Raw genomic sequence first — 24,892 nt, 5'->3', positions numbered from 1 at the left:
TCACTGGAACACATTTCCACCCTGTTGTGAACTACTGCAAGTTTCAGCTCATTTCAAAGAAAAGTATTCACTATTAAAATCCTGCCTTGTAGCATGATGCAGCCTAACAGGAAAATAAGTACCCTTTAATGCTGAAATGGACTCTTGACACACATGGGAAAATGAAACTCAATTTCAAGGGCCTATGGCATTATCATTTTGAGCTGAATATTTACAGCTTAACTAAAACTGTTCTGTTGCCCTCATATAATTTCTCAGTTTAGGTGATTTGGAGAACTCGGCAGAAGTCTTGTTTAAACGTAAAATTTCACGCGTTGTAAATCCAAAAAACTTCCACTCAGTCTTCCTTTTATACAAGGTGTTTATCACAGCTCAGCCACAGCTACTGGCTTCTGACTCATGCACATGAACAAGTTATTTATGAAAAGCCAAACTTATAAGAATTTCAAAAAACAAAAATTGAAAATTAATCAAGACAGTCTAAAAAAGTTTAGTTTTTTTTTTTAAAAGCCCCGGATTTTTACACTCAAAGATGCATGTATATTTCATCAGCAACTTACAACTTCCAAGGACATTAACTCTATGACTTTACTGTCTACTTATCAATAACAGTACCTTGATCTTTGTAACTCTGTTTAAAACCATTAAAATTGAATACCAGTTAAAAGACATACAGTTAACTGGTGATCCTAAATTGCCTTTCGGTGTGAATGTGTGCGAATGGTCTCTTCGTGTTACACATGAATTATACTTCTGCGTCCCATTCATGCCATAACTTACGTCATAACTGGATCCCACTTTTAACCTTAAGTCTTTTATCTTCTATGTAACCTGACATGCATGTCCCAATAAATGTAACTACATGTTGGGTCGATGCGTAGCACAATGACTTGAATGGCGTGGATGGTTACAATACTGAGTTTCCAGTTACATTGTCAGTTAGGACGCAGCTTTCCCGCAGAAGTTTAACTCAAGCTTTAGCCCTGCGACAGACTGGCAACCTGTCCAGGGTGTACCCTGTCTGAAGATGAATGGATGGATGGATTTGGCAGCTAGACTTGTCGGTATTACAAGTGTTTGCAGTCTGCCTACTATAATCCCTAATGGTAACAAACTGTATAGCACTGCTCTGTACAGAACATAAACGTTGCAGTATATTACGGTCAGCTGCTTTGGTTACCATTACACTGTTTGCATTCCTACTGTAAACTCCAAAAATAAAATGTATTACTGTAAATGTCAACTGCATGTTCTCATCCTCCTCCTCTCCCTTGCACTGTAACATTTGTCCTGTCTTCCTCCCCTCACCCTCTACCAGTCACGGGAGATGGCTGTCCCTCCCTGAGCCTGGTTTTGCTAGAGGGTTCTTCCTGTTAAAAGGGACTTTTTCCTTCCCACTGTCGCCAAGTGCTTGCTCAAAGGGGTCATTTGAATGTTGGGGTTTTCTCTTTATTATTTTATGGTCTTCACCTTACAATACAAACCCGCTTGAAGTGACTGCTGTTGTGATTTGTCGCTATATAAACAAAACTGAATTGAATTAACACAATGCCTCTATTTGCAGGTGCTGAATTAGTTCTTGAAATATATTTACCACCCTTCGTCTAAACTGTAGCCATCCCAGTATGATTTCATAAACTCTTAAAGACAGAAGTCCAAATCAGAAAGCATAAACGAGTAACAATATATCTACACCCCTGCAAAAAGATCATTGATGCGGTCCATCATTAATGCTTTTTGTTATCGTCACTTCCATAAACACTGCCAAATGTTCTACTTTGCTTTATCTAAAAGCCTTTTGACTCTTTAACTTGCTGTGAAAAACCAAACACCAGAATTAGGCCTGTTACATCAGATTAAATTAATAAGTCTAGAGTGAAGACGAGAAGCCAGGCAGTTTTCTAGCACAAGAAGAGGTGACGTAACAGAAACTCTCGCAAAAACTGATGGGGAAAACAAAGAGACAACACATCCACCAGGACTCTGCTGGAGGCACTTGGTTTTCATTAGGAGAGAAGCCTCACAGGGACACCAGTGAATCAAGTGTTTACACTGGTGTTGATGCAGCCTGACATAGCCAGCAATGACCTGACTGACTTATTTTGCAAAAACACTTAGCTGTAGTTGATCTCAGGAAAACTAGCAATGAGCTTAAAAATGAATGAGAAGAAAAATAAAAAATCTTCACTCTTACAAGATCACGCACTACCTAAATTAATTGGGTTTTTTCCCTCCTTTCCTGTTTGTGTGAAGCTTTTCCACACCCTTTACAATCATGTATGTGTGCATGGAGGGTTAAGGTGGGGATGTGGACTATAGTATCGATGGGCAAGATTTTAATCTGTCATGGCTTAATTTACATTTGATTAAATACATAAAGGATATGCAAGTTATAGGTGTAATGTAGGACCCTAGAGCAGCGGTCCCCAACCTTTTTTGCACCACGGACCGGTTTATGCCCGACAATATTTTCACGGACCGGCCTTTAAGGTGTCGCGGATAAATACAACAAAATAAAACTAGTACCGGTACCGAAAAAAACAAGATTTATTCATAACACACGTGAAAAGACCCAGGAAAACCGAGTTAACGATAAAAACGATAACAAAATAACGCTGAAAACCGATAAAAACCCTGAAAACCATACATTTCACACCCGAGCCTCAACTCTCGCGGCCAGGTACCAAACGACTCACGGACCGGTACCGGTCCGAGGCCCGGGGGTTGGGGACCGCTGCCCTAGAGAACCCGGTCAGGGATTTTCTGGCTCAGAATGGGCCTTCAGAGGTTGACTGAATAGCACACTAAAGGCAACAAGTCTGTTAGCTATTAGAGGGAAATTTGGGCATTTTGTTTTTATTTCGGACACATTATACAATTAAGCTGGAGCAGATGAAATCCTAATTAACAAATGCGGTTTAAAAAATATATATTTTATTGTATTACTGGAAAGAGCTGGGTGAAACTTCCTTTGGGGATGGCTAAAAGCTTTTTTGAAGGAGGGTGCCAAAAATTCCTCTATGCAGTTTCCTGTGCAGAAATCATAAAAGAAATGAGATATGTACACATGGGTATAGTCCAGTACTTATCTGTGTGTCATAAACATGCCTCGCTGCAGCTCATAAACAACATATTAAACACCTTAATATAAAACCAAAGACCACAACAGATCTTGACAACAGTGAGTGCCACTGTATGAGTAATAACCAACATTTCCTGCTCTCATCTCTTGTTTTGTTCAAATACTGTGTCATTCTCTTAAACCAGCATATTGCTATTTTTCAGGCATTTGTTATCCACTTTGGGACAGCCTGACATTCTCCTTACACCCTGCGGTCATCTCTCATCCATCGTGGCTTCATAAAGGCAGAGCACTTTGAGTGGGCATGAAAATATAGATAGAAAAGAGAAAAGCATGGATCCACAACTGGAAGTCGTGAGAAAAGAAGGGCCCAAATTAGCTGTGAAATATTCAGTGTGAATGATAAAGAGGTGTGACAGTCCCCATTACTGTCACTGTGCCAGGTCCCTTTTTTTTTGCAGGGAAGCGTGCAAGCATAAAGTCTGGATAATGTACTGGTCAGGCTTTAAAGCCTTGTTGGAAAGTCTCCTCTGTAGTAATGTTAAAGAACAGGGGATTGATGAGTTACCTACTAAATGAGGAAACAAACACCACAGAGTAAAGAGGTCTTCTGCTCTACTTATTCTTGTAACTTGTGAAAAAAAAAACTGCTATGATTTTCCTGTGTGATTTCTAACAAATAAAGGTGAAACACACAAGAATAAAAAGCACTCACACCGCTGTTAGCTGTTGTTTGTATTTTGCTCCAGCACCTTAACGTGTTATTCCAACAAGTCGATCACCATCAGTGGCAGTAGTACCCAGTCTCATGCAATCAGGACAGCTGCTTGCGGTGACATCCTGCCGCCCCAGCAAAAGAGGATACGGCCTAAGAAATGTGCCTCAAACAACGCTAAGACGTGGATTTAAAAGCCGGGTCACGCTGGCCGTGCGCTGGCGGGCTTTGCTGCCCCTGCGTGTGCACATAACTAAAGGCAGCTTTACAGTGAAGTCTCATCCGTTTGCTGCTACTGCTCACCTGTGTTTTGACGATGCCTTGCCAAGACCCACTGCATCGGTTCTGCTCTCTTTCCCATATCCTTGCGACTGTCGACCCGCCTCAGGCTCGTCGTCCCCGACACCGGTTGAGGGTTGGGGGCTGGATGAACACTCAAACGCCTCACCGATGGAATTAAAATAACCGTGCAGACGTCATTACAACAGAAAGATGAATGGACCCGGAGACATCAAAGACCGGGAGCTTCCTCGGTTACCTCCCGGCTGTCAGGCAATCCTGAGACGCACAGTCGAAGCTGTAATTAATCACACGGCCGTTTTGAAAGCGCTGGAAACTGGCGGCTCGGCTCTCCGCTTAATTGCAACACGTCGTCGGCTGTGGCGGTCGTTTTCACGTCCGAGCTCTGCATGACTATTTCGATCCATGAAAGAGAATTACAGTCCCCTGGGATTGGCGAACATGTCGAGCCCTTCGGGTTTCACGTTGTTGTTTGTAGCTTGTGTGTGTATGTGCCAACAGCCGGACAACTCCCGAATCCCGACACGGACGGCAGCAGTTCCCGAGAATTTAGCCCATCCCCTAGGATATTTTCCCACCGAAAAACGCGTACGAATTGGCTATTCCCCTTCCGTGTTTGGCTGCGCAAACCCAGGGCAGCGTTAGGTTTACGCACACCTGACTCGTTCCCCCCCGTTAATGGCAGACCACAGACTCCGTGGAGGTGCTGTGGAGAAAGGGCGCCACCGGTGGTTTGTGAATTATCGGCAAACGTTTTCAAAGAGAGCGGTGCTTTTTTTTTTTTCCCGAGAGGTTGCCGCTCCCCTTTGTGATGTCATCCAGAAAGACCCAGGGGGAGATCTGACACTGATTTTTTTTTTTTTCTTCTGTTTTGTTTTCTTCGCTCAGTTCATAGTTTGAGCAAGCTTTTCAGCTCTGCGCGCGATTCACAGCAAGAAACAACAAAAACGTCAACTTACTGAAGTGGGAGCGGTTGTTCTGCGCATGAACACTTTCTCACACTCAGTGACGACACTGGGATACATGGATAAACTCGTACTATAGACAGTTTAAACACCTCATGTTCCCCGTGGGTTGCACAGATTTTGCCTACAATAACCATGTTTGAACACGATCAGAAATGTCACTGGGTATTTAATCCTCATTCTAAAAAATCCATAAAACACCGTTAATAATTTATTTTGCATCACATCATGACCCAAGTCAATTCCCCCATCTCTGCTTTTTCCCCTCATATGACGTGCTCCTTGCAGATAATAAATCAAATCCATATTATGTATTATGTATGTATATTGATATGTAATAATATGTGTCAAGTCTCGAGTCTCAGGTATTTCGGGTTCATTTTGATTTGTGCGCGTGTGTCGTCAGCTGGTACGGACCGGTAGCCTCTTAATTTGCCCGTCACTATCTTGACATATCACTTTGGTCTTTGGATCGACGTATAAAGGGCGTCGGGGCCTCTGCTCTGTGTCCAAAGATCCGCACATTTTTGCTTGCCGTGGTCTTGAAAAGAGGAAATAATAGCGAAAATCCTCGTGAGAACACAGAGCCAGTGCAGCCACAGGACTTCACTTTCACATCGAAAAGTGAACCAAGAGCTGAGCTCTGGGACTGGGGGTTATTAAGCAAACATCTAAAAATAGAAGCTTTTAGAAAAAAAATAGATTTTTTTCTTTTTGTTTCAACTTCAAAATCTATATCTGCACACACACACATGCAAACGTTTGTCCACAGTGTTATTATTATCCATGATGTAACTATGATGTAACCAAAATAAATTAGAGATATTTAGAATTTTTTAAATAAATATGTTATACATTTTAATAAATGTATATTTATATAATTTCTTTTATTATTGTAATTATTTGTTAATTTATTTATTGTTCATGTACCCAGTGACGCTAAAGCCTTGATTTTCCGCTTTATGGAGGATGTTGCCTTTACGTTATGAATAGCGTCTCTAGCCTACGTCACTCCACTCTTACGTCTTATAGGTTGGGTAAAGGGTTAATAATTGATGGCCATACTGTCAACGACATACCAATACACCCCCCAAAATCCTCTAAGATTAAAGTCAGCTCCTTTTATCCACAGAAACTGTTTTATTTGCAGTTCGCCGTGTCTGATTATCGACAGATAATAAAAAATGTTAATGCTTCTAAACGAAAAAACAAGTTATTTTAAGAGGCAATTTTAGTATCAGGGTTAAAATGTATTAGCCTGTATTTGACTAGTTTAATGATCACAGTAATATAAACTCGATTAAAATAATGAAGGAAATCCCATTTATTTAGCCGACAACAAGACAGCGGGACTGTGCTTGCGCAATAATCTCAAAAAGACGTGATCCAGGAGTCGACTCCCCCTAATTTGAGCACCTGATGGTACATCCCAGTTTCTCGTCCTCTCCCTCTTATTTTCCTGCCGTCTGCTTTCTGTGTCCTCCATCTCTCCGCTGTCTCCCACCTTCCTGCATTAAGGACATTCAACTTTTGCCGTGTTTTCTGTACCATCCGTTATCCCTGTAATATCTACAGTGCTGCTGGATAGGTAGGTGAAAACTATATTCCCTCTATTAGATATTTCCTGTATAACAGGGGACTTTTTTTTGTTAAGCTGTGTCCAACATGCATTTTGTAATATTGAAGCTGAATAATGCGTTCTTTTAGTCTTGGCTTGTATTTATTCCTCTTCGTTTGTTCTAATTAGCATTTTCCCTGATTTCCTCTGTTGCAGTGACTGTACTCCTTATTTCTTTCCTCCATCTTGTCCTACATTTATAGCACAAATGACTCATGCAGGCTTTACAGAATAGAGAACAAGGAGGGGGAAAAAGATAAAATCTTCATGTTGCATTTCCACTATAGGCTCTTCTCACGGTCAAAGAAGTAAAGATTAAGCCTGACATCAGCTCTGCAGATGCAATGCTTTCCTCCCCCCCTTGCCTCCATTATAAAGCTAGAAGATTGTCCCATGAAAAACATTAACATAGGACGCTTCTGTGGCTTCTTTTTCCTTCAGTGGGAGATCGTGTCACAGGAGCTGTCATCAAAATAAACAATTTCAAGTCCCTATGAGCACCGGAGTATTCCTATCAATGTCATATTTCCAAGGTCACATTTAAGGCCCTACCGCCTCACGACTGGCTCACTGCTGTAAGGTGAATCCATGATTATCAGGTGCTCTTTCATATGCCAGTGGCTTTACACTCAACAGAGCATATGACATGATGTCTGAGCCTAATTTAGAGGGATAATCTGGCTATGTCTGTTTGCTGTCTTTTTTTTTTCCTCAGTGAAGCAGCACAGAGCTGACCTTATAAAGTATCCTGTGACCAGACCACACCTCTGTCTCAGAGCCGATGGAAGCCAAAGGCAAGCCTGGGGCTTCAGCTCCAAAGGCAGCACCTAAAGTGGAGAAAAAGGAGCCGGCTGCCCCACGCAAGTCTGACCCTGCCCCTGCAGCTCCTGAGCCGGAGCATCGCCCTCCTGCGCAGGATGGAGCAGCGGAAACAGAGACAGCAGCAGCAGGTGACGAAGCTGCAGCCTCCGGCACAGACTCTCTGGAACACCTGAAGCCCTTTCTCATTGGTGGGGCCGTTATTGCTGCGGGAGCCATCTTGCTCGGAGTATTGCTACTGGCAAGGAGAAATTAAAACCAAATCATTATCTGAAGTTAGGGTATTTATTGGTTGATGACTTAGATGGTCGCTGCTGATTGGTTCACAGACTATCATGATAAAGATTGGGGACTTTTTCTTTTTTTTTTTTTGCCCTGCTTTCACTTGTAGTGAATCAAGTCATTTGATTTTCGATCAAGGCTGTATATGGAGCATAATTACACATATTATATGCATGAAGTTGCTACAATACTGCATCTGAAGTGTAATTATATAATTATAAAAAAAAACTCACAAAAAAAAAATCTTAAGCCAAGCTAAAAACCTGAACTCTTAAAGGTAGCTTATTCAGCTGCTTTGTCTGGTTTAATCTAATTTGAACAAATATTGACAAAAATGTTTAAATATTTGTACATTCTTGCACCAGAAATGAGCTTGGTTCACTTTGCTAAAAGAAACACGTGAAGCCTGAAATCATAATGTTGAACCTTTGAAATATGAATAGCAGCTATCAGAGTTCTAGGTTTTTACTTTACTTTAAAATGAGACAGTTGGAAGAGAAGAGCAGAGAATAGCTGGGATTGTGCACTGTGGTGTATTGAAAATACTCTGGCTAAATCATTGATTGCCTAATTGAAGGTACTGAGTTCCTCTATAAGTATAGAGCGTATGAGACATCGAACTGGCGAACACAAGCAAGTACAACACAATAAAAATTCAGAGAGAACACATAAGTATGCAGGGGTCGAGGAATGGCACGTGAAGGGTCGTTGGATGTAAAATATGTATACTGTGGACCAGAGTATAATAGTGCAGTTATTTATTATTGTAGAATAAGCAGATTTATTTTACTGTCAAATTATATCACAAATCAATAACCTTTCGTGTCTTACACAGCAGCCGCAGTCATGCTGTTTCAATCTGTTTACATCTTACAGTAGATGTTTAGCTGTAGCAGGCTGAACAGCCATTAGTGTTGTGTATCAGGTTGAAAGCCTGCTGCCAAAACATGATAGTTTTTTCTGTCCTCCCTCTGCCCCTCTTATGTTTTCTAAACCTTGTCAACCTCATTTAGGAATTAGTAATGAGAGCATCCTGAATACTCTTATACAATGAAAGTGTGGTGTACATGAACTATTGTTCTATAGTTGGATAGAACTATAGTTTAATCAAAAGGGAAAAAAGCAGTCTCGGTTTTCGTTCCTGCACTCATTAACTTGTACAGCTGTACACATTATTTCCAACTCACATTGCAAAGCTCATGGGGGGGATTGTCCCCCGTTCCATAAGTAGATGCATAAGACAGTTCTAACACATATTTAACTTTAAGGATATGTATACATTTTACACATTACTGGCCATTAACATTGTGCTAACACTCAGCACTCATCACTACACTTAGCACCCCAAGCATGTCCAAAACATAGATGGCCTACGCCAACACTGAAACAAACTTCACCTTACATTGTACAATACAGTGTACCAAAAAAAAAGAAGAAGAAGAAGAAAATTCCTATTTTCATAATCTCAACAGCGTATAAATGCAATAATTCAGATAGGACTCCTCATTTAGCACACGTGCGGTAGCAAGTTAAATTATATAAACATTGTCATAATGTGTGATGTTAGTGATGGAAATGATGGCGATGTTACATATGATGATAATGAGGGTGATGGTATGCTGTGGTATAGTATGGTGGCTGTAATGATAGTATTGATGGTTATGATATATTTTTTATATATTTATAACATATTTACCTTATGCACCCTCCCCTTAGCTCCCAAACTTCTTAATGTGTAAAAAGAAAGTGAAACCCAACTTTATTAAAGGCAGTGAACCAACCCAAGTGAGTATGTCTTTAATCGCAACTTCAGCTTTAAATGGATTATAAATGATACTCAGTTTCATCTGAACTTTATATTTACATGTCTATTTAAAAAAAAAATTGTTTATTGATGTTGGCAGAGTTGAACCTTTTTCTTGTTTTTTTTTTTTTTTTTTTCATATATATATATATATATATATATATATATATATATATATATATATACACACACACACACACATATATCTATATCTATATCTATCAACTTCTGGTTGACTTAATTTTACTTTCTGTATTCTGTGATTTGTGATATTTACTACTATAATTTATTATTTGGGAATTTTATTATCATTTCAATTTTATTCAGTTATTTGTGACAACAAAGTTTATAGTTCACCATGAATGTATCAGATTGCATCAGGTGTCCAGGAACGTCTTTAATCACTCTTTTATTACCCCATTTAAGGCACATTTCATGTAAAGTATTAGTTAGGGTGTATTGTTGGGGTCAGGGTGTATTGTTATGTAATTCATTTTTACTCCAAAATCAATATCTATGCTGGCTCACAGAAACCATTATTGTGGTCAGGTCTACTTTGCTCAGCACGTCCTCCCAGAAGGATGTTTCTTTAATGTGACATAGGATGTAGTTATACCGCAGAGAAGTATTGTGTCTGTTTTTAAGGCATCTGCAGTTTGCTCTATAGTTAGGGTGGCAGCTTGTTGTCTGCTGAGTCAACTTTATGGTCATTTTTAGAGCTGTACTTATGTGATGCCAATGCTATATGTGAGATTTTCATAGCTTGGCTGCTGCTTTTCTATCATTTTGCCAATGAACAATTTACATATATTATTAGTAATATGGAAGCTATAAGGGTACATAGAAACTGAATTCTCCCCTAATATCCCCATAAGTTTCTCTTATTAATGTGTGTGTACAAGATAATTTACTAGAAAAGTGATATGCATGTCTAATTTTATGCGTACAAAGACGCGTTATAATGAAAAGAAACACCTAATCAAGCTTTTCGTTTTACCTCTAAACGTCATAAAATTAAATTCACTCCGCTGTTGCAGATGAACAAAGGATAACCATCAGCAGGGAAACAACACATTTCCACACATGAAGTAAATTCTCTTATTTGCACAAGATATTTACCACATCACGTGTTCATAGATATAAATATAAAGTCCATACACTTTAGGCTTTTTTAAATTTATAAGTTAGAGATGATTCTAAATGTAGTTAACCGTATAGTCACCTTTACCCATGCTACATCTCTCCGAGAAGTGTCGTGAAATTTGTCTGGATGATTTTTTTTTTCCGGATCTTGATGACAAAAAGTGAGGCCGAAGTAGTCGTTTATTTTGAAAGATTCTAACAGGAAGTCTTCTTGTTGTTGCGGCTGGAGAAAGCGAAGCTAGCAGTTACAACTTCTCCGGTGTTTGTTTCTCTCAGAAGACCATAACTTGTGTGCTTTAGCGAACGGTAGTGGCAACGGTGAGTAAATAAAACGTGACCTTCTGCTTTTTGTGGTAAACAACCAACACTGCGATTCGCAACATGTTAAAGCAGCTACATTTATGCTAAGCGCGTGGTTACGCATGCTGAAATGGCTAGCTAGGTGTTTTGTTCAATTAATTTGATAACTGCTCCTGAAAAAACACGCACAGATACAAAAAATAACAATAAACAACGCACAGGTAAACACTGTTTGGGTTTATCACCTTGCATAATTTATAGTTGTCTTAGCTACACATCAAAGATACAGTATTAGCATAATATTGACGCTAGCTAGCTCGGAATTAGCCGGGCACCTACTAATACTTTCAAGTTAAACTTATCGCCGTTTTTCGTAGATCGATGAAAACAAAATTGGGTCGTTAACATCACATAGGTGTTTGATACGTAATTTTATTGGGTAAGTTAAAAACCAGGTCTCTATTCACAGGTGTGTAAACATGATCATCCCTGTACGCTGCTTCACGTGTGGCAAGATTGTTGGTAACAAATGGGAAGCATACCTTGGTCTTCTTCAAGCCGAGTACACAGAGGGGTAAGACTAACACATTCTGTTTTGTTCCACTGACATTGCCTCTTAAATTGTAAATAACTGTTGTATTATGGCAACACAACTTAGTAGCAGTGCAGTCGCTGCACATTGAATTTTTTTCGTTTGTAGAGGTTAAGTGGTTTGAAGTCAACTTGAAAATGAGTTGATGGATTAAGTGAATCATAATTGCATGAGGCTATTTAGACCATTTTCCTCAGTGTGTTCAGTAATGTCCATGTACTTATTCATTCAGGATATAATACATTAGCTCTGACATTACTTTTTCCTTCTTCCTTCTCAAGTGACGCCCTGGATGCCCTGGGACTGAAGAGGTACTGCTGCAGGAGGATGCTTCTTTCTCATGTGGATCTTATTGAGAAATTGCTGAATTATGCGCCATTGGAGAAATGAAAACTAGAAGAACTGTTTGGACTTTGTGCAGGCTGAAGTTTTGAGAGTTTGTGTTATTAATGTGATGCATTTTTCTAAATAAAGCTGTTGATGGCATTGTTACATGTGCTTATACCTTTGCTGTCTTGTCTAGTTGCAAAGCTTAGTCCCCACACTTGTTCTATGCATTAAAACAAAGCAGCATGATAAATCTTGTAGAGAGACTTTCAGTAGTTTTACATTTTAATGTGTTAACAGTAGTCCAAACACAGGCAGTTTAAATGATTTTTGTGGTCCCCAGTAAGCAGATAAAACAACAACTTGGATTTATGTTTATGGATTTGTTTTTTTTGTACATTTAATACAAAAAGTGATAAATGTTACAGTTACATAAATTAGGAGGCGCTTCTGTGCATGCAAGCTTTGAACGAAGCAACGATTCTACAGTCTTTATCTAAAATTACAGATCCTGGAGAACTTAAAAAAGAAAAAAGTACACCTTGGACTTTAGAAGATGCATATCCGTAGTTTAATCTGGAATTCTTCTACTTTTGTCCCCCCAAAAAAAGGCCTGTCTTTGCTCTGCTTCAGTCACAGGACTTCAGTCTAGGGATGGGAAAATAATACATTTTGAAATCCACAAATTTTACAAATCAGATCTACACTATACTGAACTTAAAAGTAAGTGTTTGTATGTTTTCAGAAATACATTTCCTAACTGAGTTCTGTCATTTTAGGATGCATCCTGTGGCGTTTCACACAGCAGTATGCATATTTGTGCTAACCCCTTACATATATCTTGACTAAAAGTTCTGCATTTGATCAAGTAAAATGTATTCATTTTACTTGATCAAATATAGCCGTGCTCTGTCAGTGTCACGGTGCAGGCAGATTTAATAAATTATAATATAGTAAATTTATAGTAGTAAATTTAGCGAGTTTCACTTTATGAACCATATACACATACATAATACAGTAAACTGCCAGAAGGATTCAGTCACCGATCCAAATACCGTAATTGAATTCAGATATTCAATCACTTCCATGGCCACAGATGTATGAAATCAAGCACCTAGTCATGCAGACTGCTTCTACAAACATTTATGAAATGTAACTGAGCTCCTGCTCTCAGGACAACATACACTCAGGTAACACTTAACCATCTTCATAAGTTCATATTAAACCATAAGTGACAGATGTGAACTTTACTGCTGAAGTTACCTCTTTTCATAGTACATGCCTCAGATCTGATGAAAAGTACTTCTAATATGAGAAGATATTGGCTATAAGAAGCTTTTATACATTTATAAACCAAAATGAAAAAACTGACACTAAATAATGAGCTACTATTACATCACAGGACAAAGTGCTGCTGAGTTCCTGAACAAATTGTTGAAGGTTGAAGGAAGTAAAGCACAGTTATTGTGCTCTACATTAATAAATCTGCATTATCAGGTTTACTGAACAAACTAAAAGATGTTGCAAGTCTTTTTTTAAGTTTTTTGTACTTATTACTGTGTAATAAGAAACCTAACACGACAGAACTTCTTGAGAGCAGGCCACGTGTGTTTTTTCTTGTCACCACAAGAAAAACAAAAGGTGAAATAAAAAATGGCTCATTTATTCTAGTAAGTTGTTCCAGTGAGTTAGCAATATTGGGATGCAACCTATGTGGAACACACCTGGGCTTTCCTTCCATCAAAAGTCAAAATGTTTACTGGAAAAATAGTAGATATTCCAAAAACGTGAAACCGACTGATGGTAAAATATAATTGTAGTGTACAAATTAATATTAGTGAAAAACTTACCTAATTAGTGGTACCTGTCTCTGTGATCTCTGTGTCTTTCCCGTTCCCGTGAATACGCCTTTTCCCTTTCTCCACTCCAGGAACGCTCCAGGTGTCTTCGAGACATTCCTGCACCTTCACAAACAGAAGAATAGTCCCTATCACGCTCTCTGTCACGACTCCTGTCCCAGTCTCTATCACGCTCTCTGCCACGACTCCGTTCCCGGTCTCTATTACGCTCTCGACTCCGTTTCAGGTCTCTTTCACGGTCTCGGTCACGGCTCCATTCCCTGTCTCTGTCCCGCTCTCGCTCTCTGTCCCGACTTCTGTCCCGGTCTCTTTCTCCAGAGCGACTTTGTTCACTGAAAGGAAATATGGTTTTGTAACAAAGTAAGAAATCTAATGCTAGGTCCAACCTCAGTATTAGTTCATATACATGCGTATATATACGTTCATATACGGACAACAACGATAGCGTTTTGATAGGCAGTTATACAAACCTGTAGCCATAGTTGCCCTGGATAGAGACTAGACAATCCTTGAGTGACGTGACCAGCGTCTGGCATCGCTCATCTCCATACACTCTGGACTGCTTAATGATGGCAATGGCAGTTAATAGCGTTTCCATGGCCACCTGCAGGTCTCCTGATGTAGAAATTTAGGAGATATTAGAAGCATTTGTTTTTTAGTAACGAAGCACTTTAAAGTTCCTAGGGTTAGGTTTAATAAAAAGTTTTTGAAAATGGGCGACAGTTACTACAAAATACATTAAAGATAGGAAAGTATCTCGGAACAGAAGCAGCAGGGAGGCTTGTTGAGTGAGAAGACATAAAACCTGGCCTGAGGTGATGATTCACCTATGTGTATACAGAGACCCAGAGCACGCAGCCAACACAAGGCTGAGAGGGCTTTGGGATAAATCTCTGCATGTTGTTAAATGTGCCAGCCGAAGCTTCATCTTAAACTCCAGTAGAAATTGTTAGAACTAAGAAAGGCTCTTATTTCACTCTGATACACCTAGAGGAAGTAACAAAATGTATGAAGAAAGTAGAAATTAAAAGTGTGCAAAGCTAGAAAAACCATAACCAAAAACCTAAAGGCCCCGAAGACACCCGTTGTGTTGTAAGAGCACTGACAATCAAATCTGATTAAACCACAACCAAACAGTCCTGATAATAAAGATGATTATTTCCAGATTTTTAATTTAATTTTCTTCTTATTTTGCCACAAATATGCTAAATTCTTGAGTCGCTCGTTATTCTTTGTATTTTTCTTCAAAGGAGCCAGTCTTTCTTGTAATTTTTGCAACTGCAGTATTTTCAATAAACTGAACAAGTGGAGAACAAAAAAAAAAATAACTGGCAGCCCCCCCCCAAAAAAAAACTATCTATAAAAAGTCATGTCCTTAAGAAATAGGAATAATCTACCAAAGAACTAGAACACAGTGTCTACAGCCATCTGTAAAACATGGTGGAGGCTCCATCATGATTTGGGGCTTCATTTCTGCCAGAGGTGTCGGGATTTTAATCAGTGCTGATGGAATTATGAGTATCATCAGATTTTGATCCACCATGCAATACCATCTGGAAAGCATCCAACAGGTAAAGGCTTCAATTTTTAATGCACTAGAAGGATAACATTGTAAAAAAAAAACCAACAACAAAAAAACAAAACAAACCGCACACAATGATGGGTGGCTCAATGCTTTAACATACACAGTACTTTTTGTTGCAGAGATCAGACTGATTAGCATTAAAACAGCATTTTCAGAGCCTTTCAAATAATGAATAAAGTCTGTAATGACTTATGTACACAACATAGTATTTAGTTTTTTATCACTAGTAAAAAAATGTATTCAAATTATATCTAAGACAAAAATATACTATGATATGTGTGTGCTTCTTAATTCAAGTGCAAGTTGTGTTGAACAACTTTACATTTTGAGTGTTTCTCCAACTGTCTGTTAATCATAGATAATAAGCATAAAAAACTGTATCCCATATGAATGTATACTTACCAGCTGTTGCACCACTCACAGCTTTTGTGATGGCACTGCTGGCAATGGTTCTGTTTCTATTCATAAGCTCCTCCAAATCTCGATCGGAACTTTTAGGTGTGTTTCTGTAAAATATACAGTTATTAGTAAAAGTAACTATTGTTTTAATGTTTTCTTTTCTTTTTTGTAACTTCTAGTCATAAGTAATCTCTATTCTCATTTATGCCTCTCTGTATCCTGCTCATTGGTTCACTTTCCACTGGAGGTTTAATCTCATCTCTCTGTAAATGCCTTTAGTGTGTCAGTGGCTATAAAAATTAAATAATGTGTTCTCACTTTTGTTGGCTGTAAGCTTTGCTGCTGTGCCCATCCTGTGCTGGGCTGAAGTATGTGGGATGCATACCAAGAGGCGGGTGGCTTGGGACAGGGACTGGATGAGGAGGGAACAGCGGGGTTGCCATGAGCGGAGCGATTGTTTGTGGCATATGTGGAAACAGGGGAGGTGGATGACCAAAAGAAGGGCCGGGTAATGGAGGAAAGCTGTTGGCAAGTGGATGTGATGGAAAAAGTGGCGGTATAGCAGACGGGGTGGTCTTCTGTGCTAATAATACTGAGAGAATCTCATCTGACGACTCAGATTCCTTGGTTTCTTTGTTAGCTCGCAAGGGTACACCTGAAAAAACCAAAAACAAAATACATCTCCATGAAAAATGATAGTTATCCTGACATTTAGTAATACAAACTAAATATCAGTGGGGGGTTTTCAGAGTCGTCTTCCCCTTACGTTTGTTTGCTTCTTCTTCAAAAAAAGCAAGGTTCTGACAAGTGGCATAGCGACAGTCTATCCTTTCCCCGTTGATTTTACACTGTGGTGCTTTTTCCAACATTAGTTTTAGTGACTCGTCTGACGTTATCACCACTTCTGCAAAGCTGCATCACAGAGTAGGAGATAAAATTTAAAAGAAAATACAAAAATGCTTTATTTTGTAAAGGTTTCTCTATATTTTACACAATACTCACCCTCTTGACACACCATTACTTCTGTCCTCAGCAAACTTGATGTCTGTGATGTTCTTCACACCCAACCCTTTGGCCATAGATATTAGGTCCTTGTCAGTTACCCACTGCAAGGATGAGAAGGTTTGTAAAAAAGAAAAAAAAACTGGTAGGGGGAAAGTCATTCAGCTTTATAGGTATAACAGATCATCTACTGTATCTATGTAGCCATTTGCTGTACTGGAATATTTAATATCGTCACAAAAACTGATAACATACTAAAGTAATGCCAACTGTGTAAACAAATGGCAAGCATGGTATAGTGTGCTATCTGTCTTGGCATTATATAAAGAACCTAAAATCAGATTATTATTTATTTTTCCAGTAATGTTTTGGTATTAACAGTGTTTCTATAATGGATGAAAATGTATTGGTAATGCAAAACTCAACTCACCCATGGGAAATGCCCAACATATACAGAAAGTCTCCTTAGATAGTTTGCTCCTTTTGGGGTATTTGCTGCTGTTGATTTATCCTCTTCTTTAGCTGATGTCTCCTTACGTAAGGACTCCTTGGTAGCTACATTCTTGTCTTGATTAACAGAACCGGTTAGCACGGCATCAAAAAGTTCATTTGCTTCTGCAATTCTATCCAAATCCTGTGAAGTATAGAAAAAGAATAATTACAGTACTGGGCAAAAGTCTTGTCAATGCTGCATATGACCACCTTTACTTTTCAACACACAAACTCTGTTAATTTTGTCTTTTAAAAAATATTTAACTAAAGAAATATACTAAAATATACAACTAAAGCCCAAAGAAACTATTCCAAATCGGTTCTTTAAGTTTCATCCTTTTAGTTAAGTATTTTTTCATGTCATAGGTGAGTGTTAAGTAGCTCAAAAACTTGCTAACATATATTCCAGTATTAGATAACGTAAAATTAAAAAAAATTAAAGGATGTGGCACCTTCCTTCTATTAAGATAAGTACCCCAGTTTTATTTTGACTGATTGCTTATTCTGTGCCTACTGCATCTTAAGTTTCATTAAACATTATGTGCGATCGTTTCATACACTGACTTTTTTTTTGCATTGATTTTAATGTCAGACTCACCTCATCGTTTTGATTCAGGTCACTATATAGATCTATATCCTTGTTATCGATGCTTGGTCCAGTTGCAGGTTGTGGTCCTGCAGCAGCCATCCCGTGGGCCGAAGATAATTAATTACTTGCAATCCAGCTAGTAATTATTATTTGTTTTAAGTGCAGCTCGCACATGCACACCTTAGAAGTTAACACAAAAGATGCACTTTTAGAATTCAAAAATTTCTCTTTTCCTTATTTTGTTAGCTAACGTTATTGTTCCGCTGGACTTGTTAAAATAAGCATACTGTGGCTAAAACTGAGTGTGACAAACCGAAAATACAGTCTGCGGAAATAAATTATAAGAAAACTGAATTTTGATGAAAACTTTCAAAAACATACAAGGTATTTCATACACATTAGCACGCGCGACCAGTTTACTTCTCATTCGTTTTCTGCTCAGCTAAAGCTAATGTTGCTACTCTGGCAATTGGTGCAGCTGACATATTCACCGGCTGAAAACAACAATCGACTTTTTGTTCCTGTAGTCAAATTGGTTTACTTTTTGGTATAGGGTCAAGCATGTATTTAGCTAATGCATTTGTCTTTGAGTAAGAAAAAAATAATAATACACAGATTAACTATATAACCTCTAAAGGTCCACCTGTGACGCCAGCTGCGTTTTCCCGCAGTTAAACACAGACACGTGTGGGCTGTGTACAGCCCTCCCTCCGGTAGTTTCCTGTGACCGTACTTGTGTAATTTCTGTCAGACAGCAGAAACATTTCGACGGGGGAGACGGAGCTTCGTCAAATTTGTGGACCTTAGAAGAAGTTGGGTTAAAATGTTGTCTTCTATTGTCGCGAAAAGGGTGAGCTAGCGAGTAATTAATAATTTGTGTGTTTGTTGCTTGAAATCTGAATCCGTGGCCGTCGTAACGTCAGAGCTCGCCGTTCAATTCTAAACATTTTTAGCGTTAATAAATCTGTCTAGTACGTTTAATGTTCAATAATAGGACGCAGTAACAGACTTAATAGTATTAAACAAACTGTTCAGTGTTTCCTGATGGTGTAGCATTATTATTGTCAGGGTTGATGTAGCTCTGATGCAGAGAGGTTGTCCTCTTGGAGGGCAGTTGTACAACAGTGCATCGAGAGTCTCAGATTATGCAATTCCCCTCTGCTTTCTGTCTTTTAGTTTAGCAGCAAATGTTTAGGATTCCAAGCCATCATAGTTATTATTATAATATTATTATAAATAACTAAAAGCGAAAACTGAAACTGGGGAGAAAGAAACGTTTTATATTATATGATTTGCATTGGTATATACTATACTGTGCAAAAAGCCTTGAACCAACCCTCACTTCTTTATAATTTGCTTCCATAGAGTCAGAAGACGTCAGGAATAGTTCTCCAAGCTTTTTGGAAGTCTTTCCATTTTTTTTTTTTTAAACATTCCCCACCCCACTCATTTTCACTCCAGTCTTTTTACCTGTTTTCCTAAGCCGCTTAATACTTACTTACCATTCATTCAAGCATAAAATATACACCTAAATCAAGGAGCCCGACGCAAAAACGCATAATTTGGTCCTATTTCTTCAGTTAAACTGATGAAAGTACAGTTTGACAGGCATAAAATTGTATTTTTCTAATGACAAGTTGATTTCTAGAGAGCTTTTAGCTGAAAACTTAACATATCTCAGTGTGATATCAAGTGTATCCTTAAAAACAAAATTTGAGCAAATTCTAAAAGGTAAAAAAAAAACAAAACAAAAAAAAACGCAACAGGTGAACAGTGTCTGAAAGTTCTGTCCTTAAGAAAAGCAGGAAAAAAATCCAGCAAAGACCCGATTCAGGAGATGCATCCGGTCCTTCAGTTGACACATTTACTATTCACTGAAGCCTCATCAGGAATGTGGAAGGGTGGCTGTCAAGAAGCCATCGTTAAAGAAGGGAAAACGTGAGAAAAGGCTGAAGTTTGCCAAGTTACACAAGGACTGAACTGAAGATCGGCGGCAACAGGTCTTATGCCATGTCTGGGGCTGCATTTCAGCCAGTGGTGTTGGAGATCTTGTCAAAACTGATGGAATTATGAAAGCAGAAAAGAACTGTCAGACTGTGATTCCCCACGTAATTTTGATTGTGTATTTTTCAGGCTTTGATGAATAGTTAGTTGGATTGAATAACCCCCAGGACAACCCCCCCTCATAAAGTGCCTTAAAAACTCAAAAACTTTTTAAAGATTGAACATCTGGAAAGTGTCTGATTGACGGCAGCTTAATTTTTCATCATGACAATGAACCCAAACACATTGTCAGTGCAGTATAAGCATAGCTGATTAAAACAAACACACACACATACTCACTGAACACTGTTGGGTCTGTTCCCACAAACCCCGCTAATTCTAGAGACTTATTCATCATGAATGAAAACAAGACAGTCAGCGATCGATCGATTACTTGCGCAAGGGAGGCCTCGTCTATGTCCAGCATGGAAGTGACCCCGATGAGGGCCTCCTCTCGCTGGCTTTTATTGACAAACTTCAAACAATAGTTTACAAAACACCTCCCCTCGCAACCCCCTTTGGTTACAAAGACAAGGCACTGTATGTATATGCATGCAGGTGTGTGTGTGTGTGTGTGTCCTCCTGCTGACCAAAGGGTCGTAAACGCAGGAAGCTTACATCAAAGGAAGTAGATCTTCCAGATAGGATGTATCTGCTATAAAACCTCCCCCAACACAAAGTGGTTAGAGGTGCTCAGGATCAAAGGAATAGCTTTGATAATACTGCTTGAACTAAGACTGTACAAATTTAAGAAACACAATGGCAACATTCAACAATTAGACCTAACAAACACCATCAGTCATTCTTCAACACTGCAGGCTCTGCTAATGAATATAGGTGGTCCTACCAAGTTTTGACCTCCAGGTTTGTTAGAACTGTACTAGTTCTATTTTTTTATATCCTGTATTTTAATGTATATTTCCACATATTTTCATAAATAACTGCACACCTTTCCCACTAAACTAGCAATAGATAAAGAAATGTGGGATGATCTTTTTTTTAGTCATTTTGTTCGTATTTGTCAAAAAGCACAAGGAAGCATGGAACATGTTTATTGTGATGTGTCTACCTGTGAGTAAATGAAGGATATTGTGTTTGTATTATAATGCCTAACACTACTATGTAAAAATATAAATAAAATGAATAATGAAATATTTGAAACAATAACACTTAAATTGGAAGACTGAAAGCCAATTTAAATTAAACAGATCTAGATCATAAAATGAGAAAATGGTAAATAAAGTTGGATGCTGATACCTGAACATAAAATACTTAAGAATATTTAGTCTCAGCATCACTCACAATTATCAGTGACGCAACGTCAGCTGAAAAATACAAACAGCTGAACACAGTCTCTAAATTGTTCCTCATGCAACTTGAACTTACTAAAGCTGTACTGGCAGTTTAACATGTAGATCTAATGCCTGTATTAGCTTTTAGATAATAATTGCTACCACAATCTTGCCCAAAGACAATATTTGTTAGTAACTACAATAATCTGATGTACTGACTCAGCATTTTCAGAAGCCACAGTGGATTATTTTACCTGTCTTTTAATGTGTGCTTGTCCCATCAGCTGGTAACCGGGATGTGCCAGGCTGCTTGGAGACCAGCAATCACAGGGCTGGTGTCGTCTCGTGGTTACCGCGGGGACTCTCCCGAAGACACCAAGGTTGACCTGATTGAGATCCCTTTGCCCCCTTGGAAGGAAAATCCAAACGAGCCCATCGACATCAAGAAACGCCGCCTTCTCTACGAAAGCCGCAAGAGGGGCATGTTGGAGAACTGCATATTGCTAAGGTTGCTGAATTGTACTGATTTTGTCTGTGACCTGCGTTGTTCAAGCCTGTGTTTACATCCAGTATTTTTTTTTAAGCACAGTTGTAAGTTTGCCTACCATTGATCCATGCTGCATGATCACTCCTTCCTTAATCAAATCCAGTGTAAATGTGATCAGTGACTGATATCACTGTCTATATTTTGAGCATTTTCAATCATTAGAGCTGTTTTAAGTTTTTGTTTACCATTGTGAATGATTTTTTTTCTCAGAAAACAGGAAGGAAGCTTCAGATTCTGATAAATTTTCTGTCTTGTAGCCTTTTTGCAAAGCGATACCTGAACACAATGACTGAGAACCAGCTAAAGCAGTATGACAGGCTGATTAATGAACCAAGTAACGACTGGGACATCTACTATTGGGCAACAGGTGAGAGCCAAGTCGTGTTTTTCTTTTTACTTTTGCAGACTCATTTTCATGTTTTGTCTCTGTTCTAGCTCTTAGTTGTTTTGGAAATGATTTTAATTTTTTCTAAGGCTTTGCAAATGTCTTACCAAAACTCAGCTCTCTTCATTAAGTCCTCCAACACCTCCCCACAGCTGCTCTTAAAACCCATGACAATGTTGTGAATGCTGTCCAGCATTAAAAAAATGGCTGTCTTTACAAACTCACCTTCAGTTACCTCCCTCCACATGTATTTGTAAAACCAAATAGCACTTACCCAAATCCAAAAAAGCTGGAATGCTGTGTGAAATATAAAGCTAAAACAGATTTCAAATCTCATTACTCCACGTTTTATTCAGAGTAAACCATAGAAAACATTTAAAATGTTTAAACTCCGAAGAAGAACATAAATAAGGCTTTTTTTGAATTTGATTTGGCAGCAACATTTTTTTTCTCTTCTTTGAAGAACATTGGGGAACTTTCAGGACTGGAATCTTGTCCCATTCTTGTCCTATTTAGGATTTAGACGTTTAACAGTCCTGGCTCTTTTTTGTTATATTTTACATTTCACGATGCTCTAAGCACCTGGGCTCTTCTGCTCCAAAGCCATGCTGGAGATGATGAAATATTCCAAGTCTTCACAATTTTAAGTTGAGGAACATTATTCTGAAAATGTTCCACAGTTTAGTGCGGATTCAGGAACCTCTGCTCATCATCTGCCTCTCTAAGATGCTCTTTTTATACTCAATCATGCTACTGACCTGTTGCCAGTCAGAATCAGAATACTTTAATAATCCCTAAGGAAATTATGTGGGTTACAGTCGCTCCAAGACAATAACAGTAACAGACTGAACTAATTAAATTATGCAATATATTACAAAGTTTACAAAATATAAGAAAAAGCTCTAATATCTATACAAATAGCTCAATTTAAATATCAAGAATATTAATTCAACTAAATGGCTGCAAAACGAGGATAAATAAAATGGTAAAAAATAGAATAGTGGCAACTGTAGTAACATAGTAACATTTATTATTATTGATTTTTCTTTTATTGTTACTTATTATTATGTTGCAGGATGTTTGAGTCCAGATGAGCAATGAATGAGATTGTAGAAAAAGTGCTACACAGATAAATAAACGTGCACATTAAAGCACTAAAGACATTCAAAAGGTAGTGAGTTAGCAGAAGATGGAAGTTTGGGGCCAGATACCTTAGATATACTTCTTGCTTTACCGTCACACTTAAAAACTAATTAAGCAAAATCTGCTTTGCAACAATATTTATCCCCAATTACAGATCTCTAAAAAGCTTTTGACTTGTTTGTAGCAACAAAGAAAACAGCAAAAGTCACTTTGTTTTCACCTTCTAACAACAAAATGTGTAAAACTCCAGTGGCTATAATTATTGATTTGTTTAAATATTTTGGTTTGATCTACACTTCACTTACTGTTTTTGAGCTTTATCCTTGGAACTCATTTACTTTTCCTGGATAACTTGGCTTTTTACTCTTGTAATTTACTCTAATTTGTTTCGGTTATTTGTCTTTTTGTGTGTGTATGACAGCTGAAAATAAAATCACTGTGAGAACAGCCTGAGCATACCAAACTGGCAGCATCTCTAGACAAATAAACTGTTGCAGGCAGTCTGACATGACTGGGACAAATAATTACAAAGCTGTTACTAAGCGATTAATTGAAATGCCTTTGTTTTTTATTTTGAAAATTCTGTCCATTAATTTCTAAGTGACATAGATGTACTTTTGGGATGAAGAGGGAGTGATCTAGTTTCAGTTGATGCCAGTTGTGCATCTTCTTATTATCACTGAGGCAAAATGTTCCATCAAGCTACATCAGTTTCAATTTTATGCTCCTATATTGTTCTAAAATCGACTGAGGTGATATCATAAGAGCATCCGTCTGTGTGCTGACTGCTATTTGCATGAAATAAATCTGGATTTCCACTTTTAATTTTCCCTCAATTAAGACTTTAAAAGAATATGTTGAAAGCTGAAAATAATGGATCCTGGGTTTTTTTTATACTTACAGAGGCTCAGCCCACCCCTGACGTCTACCAAGGAGAGGTCATGGATATGCTGAAGGAGTTCACAAAAAACCGCAATCATGAACAGAGGCTGGATGCGCCCAGCTTGGAGTACTTGGAGAAAGAAAACCAGTGAGGTCTTTGGCCTGCCAGGCCTTTTTTAGAGACTCAGTGTGTCTCAGAGTGAATGTGAGTGTGATAAATCTTCACAGAAATGCTTCAGAAGTTGAAACTTGCTCTGAATATATTGTATTATAAATGTGTGATTCAGTGATGTATATTCAAATTCCTAGGTGTGCTAGAGGCTTATTACAGAAGACACCTTTGACTAATGGCTGCAAGATGATATGTAAATCAATTTTACTGTGCCTATTATTGACATTGTGGGTTATTTAATAAATGTTAATGCTCGTCTCTTTGCATTGCTGTGTCATTCATGACTGTGATTGTGCCTATAATGCCACGGTATTGGATCACGTGACTGCAGGAAGCCATGACTGGCAGTATAGACACTATTGTTACATAATGAAGGTTGTGCAGCCTGCAGTGTGGGTTTACAGACACCAGAGGGAAGCAGATCCCTTCAGTTTCAGTATCAAATTCAAGCTCCGGCTGATTTTAGTATCTCTGTGGCGAATGGCTCACCTGAAACCACACATATAGCTCACATACCTTATTTTTAATGCAGGATGCAATGTGAAAATATAAGCT

General features: G+C 38.4%; 4 protein-coding genes and 1 long non-coding RNA gene across 11 annotated transcripts in view; 3 read left to right on the top strand and 2 right to left on the bottom strand.

The window, feature by feature from the left end:
* dagla (diacylglycerol lipase, alpha) overlaps window positions 1–4,997 on the bottom strand; it is a 43,374-nt gene extending 38,377 nt beyond the window's left edge. For both annotated transcript variants that reach the window (XM_025906062.1, XM_019358233.2), the window contains exon 1: window positions 4,101–4,997. The gene's annotated coding sequence lies outside the window, so the exon portion shown is untranslated. The remainder of the gene's footprint in view (window positions 1–4,100) is intronic.
* A 1,478-nt stretch (window positions 4,998–6,475) lies between these two features.
* On the top strand, window positions 6,476–9,562 carry LOC102076016 (uncharacterized). Its single transcript, XR_268974.4, has 2 exons — window positions 6,476–6,650; window positions 7,396–9,562. It is a non-coding gene; the product is annotated as an uncharacterized LOC102076016 (long non-coding RNA).
* A 1,332-nt stretch (window positions 9,563–10,894) lies between these two features.
* Window positions 10,895–12,124, top strand: polr2l (RNA polymerase II, I and III subunit L). Its single transcript, XM_013269680.3, has 3 exons — window positions 10,895–11,046; window positions 11,498–11,602; window positions 11,902–12,124. Exons 2-3 carry the CDS (start codon window positions 11,508–11,510, stop codon window positions 12,008–12,010), a joined length of 204 nt encoding a protein of 67 aa, XP_013125134.1. The 5' UTR covers window positions 10,895–11,046; window positions 11,498–11,507; the 3' UTR covers window positions 12,011–12,124.
* Window positions 12,125–12,196: 72 nt separating this feature from the next.
* LOC100697134 (cleavage and polyadenylation specificity factor subunit 7) lies at window positions 12,197–18,635 on the bottom strand. 5 transcript variants are annotated; one of them, XM_005466969.4, is made up of 10 exons: window positions 18,503–18,635; window positions 17,883–18,053; window positions 17,223–17,426; window positions 16,793–16,896; window positions 16,557–16,702; window positions 16,109–16,445; window positions 15,794–15,897; window positions 14,277–14,421; window positions 13,812–14,138; window positions 12,197–12,595 (listed from the first exon to the last, which is right to left on the bottom strand). In XM_005466969.4, exons 2-10 carry the CDS (start codon window positions 17,970–17,972, stop codon window positions 12,577–12,579), a joined length of 1,476 nt encoding a protein of 491 aa, XP_005467026.1. In that variant the 5' UTR covers window positions 17,973–18,053; window positions 18,503–18,635; the 3' UTR covers window positions 12,197–12,576. The 5 variants fall into 5 exon arrangements, with proteins under 5 accessions (XP_005467026.1, XP_005467029.1, XP_005467028.1 ...); XM_005466972.4 differs by having other exon boundaries at window positions 18,517–18,593; XM_005466971.4 differs by lacking the exon at window positions 18,503–18,635 and adding an exon at window positions 18,269–18,402.
* Window positions 18,585–24,603, top strand: sdhaf2 (succinate dehydrogenase complex assembly factor 2). Of its 2 annotated transcripts, XR_268973.4 has the most exons (5): window positions 18,585–18,723; window positions 21,493–21,716; window positions 22,013–22,122; window positions 24,187–24,370; window positions 24,475–24,603. XR_268973.4 is itself a non-coding variant. In XM_003442301.5 (4 exons), the coding sequence occupies exons 1-4, from the start codon at window positions 18,697–18,699 to the stop codon at window positions 24,315–24,317; spliced, it is 492 nt and encodes a 163-aa protein (XP_003442349.1). In that variant the 5' UTR covers window positions 18,585–18,696; the 3' UTR covers window positions 24,318–24,603. The 2 variants fall into 2 exon arrangements, 1 of the variants encoding a protein (XP_003442349.1); XM_003442301.5 differs by having other exon boundaries at window positions 24,187–24,603.
* The last annotated feature ends 289 nt before the right edge of the window (window positions 24,604–24,892 follow it).

Source organism: Oreochromis niloticus, linkage group LG1, assembly GCF_001858045.2.
Source record: "Oreochromis niloticus isolate F11D_XX linkage group LG1, O_niloticus_UMD_NMBU, whole genome shotgun sequence".
Classification (NCBI taxonomy): domain Eukaryota; kingdom Metazoa; phylum Chordata; class Actinopteri; order Cichliformes; family Cichlidae; genus Oreochromis; species Oreochromis niloticus.
This window is presented reverse-complemented; position numbering and strand designations above follow the sequence as displayed.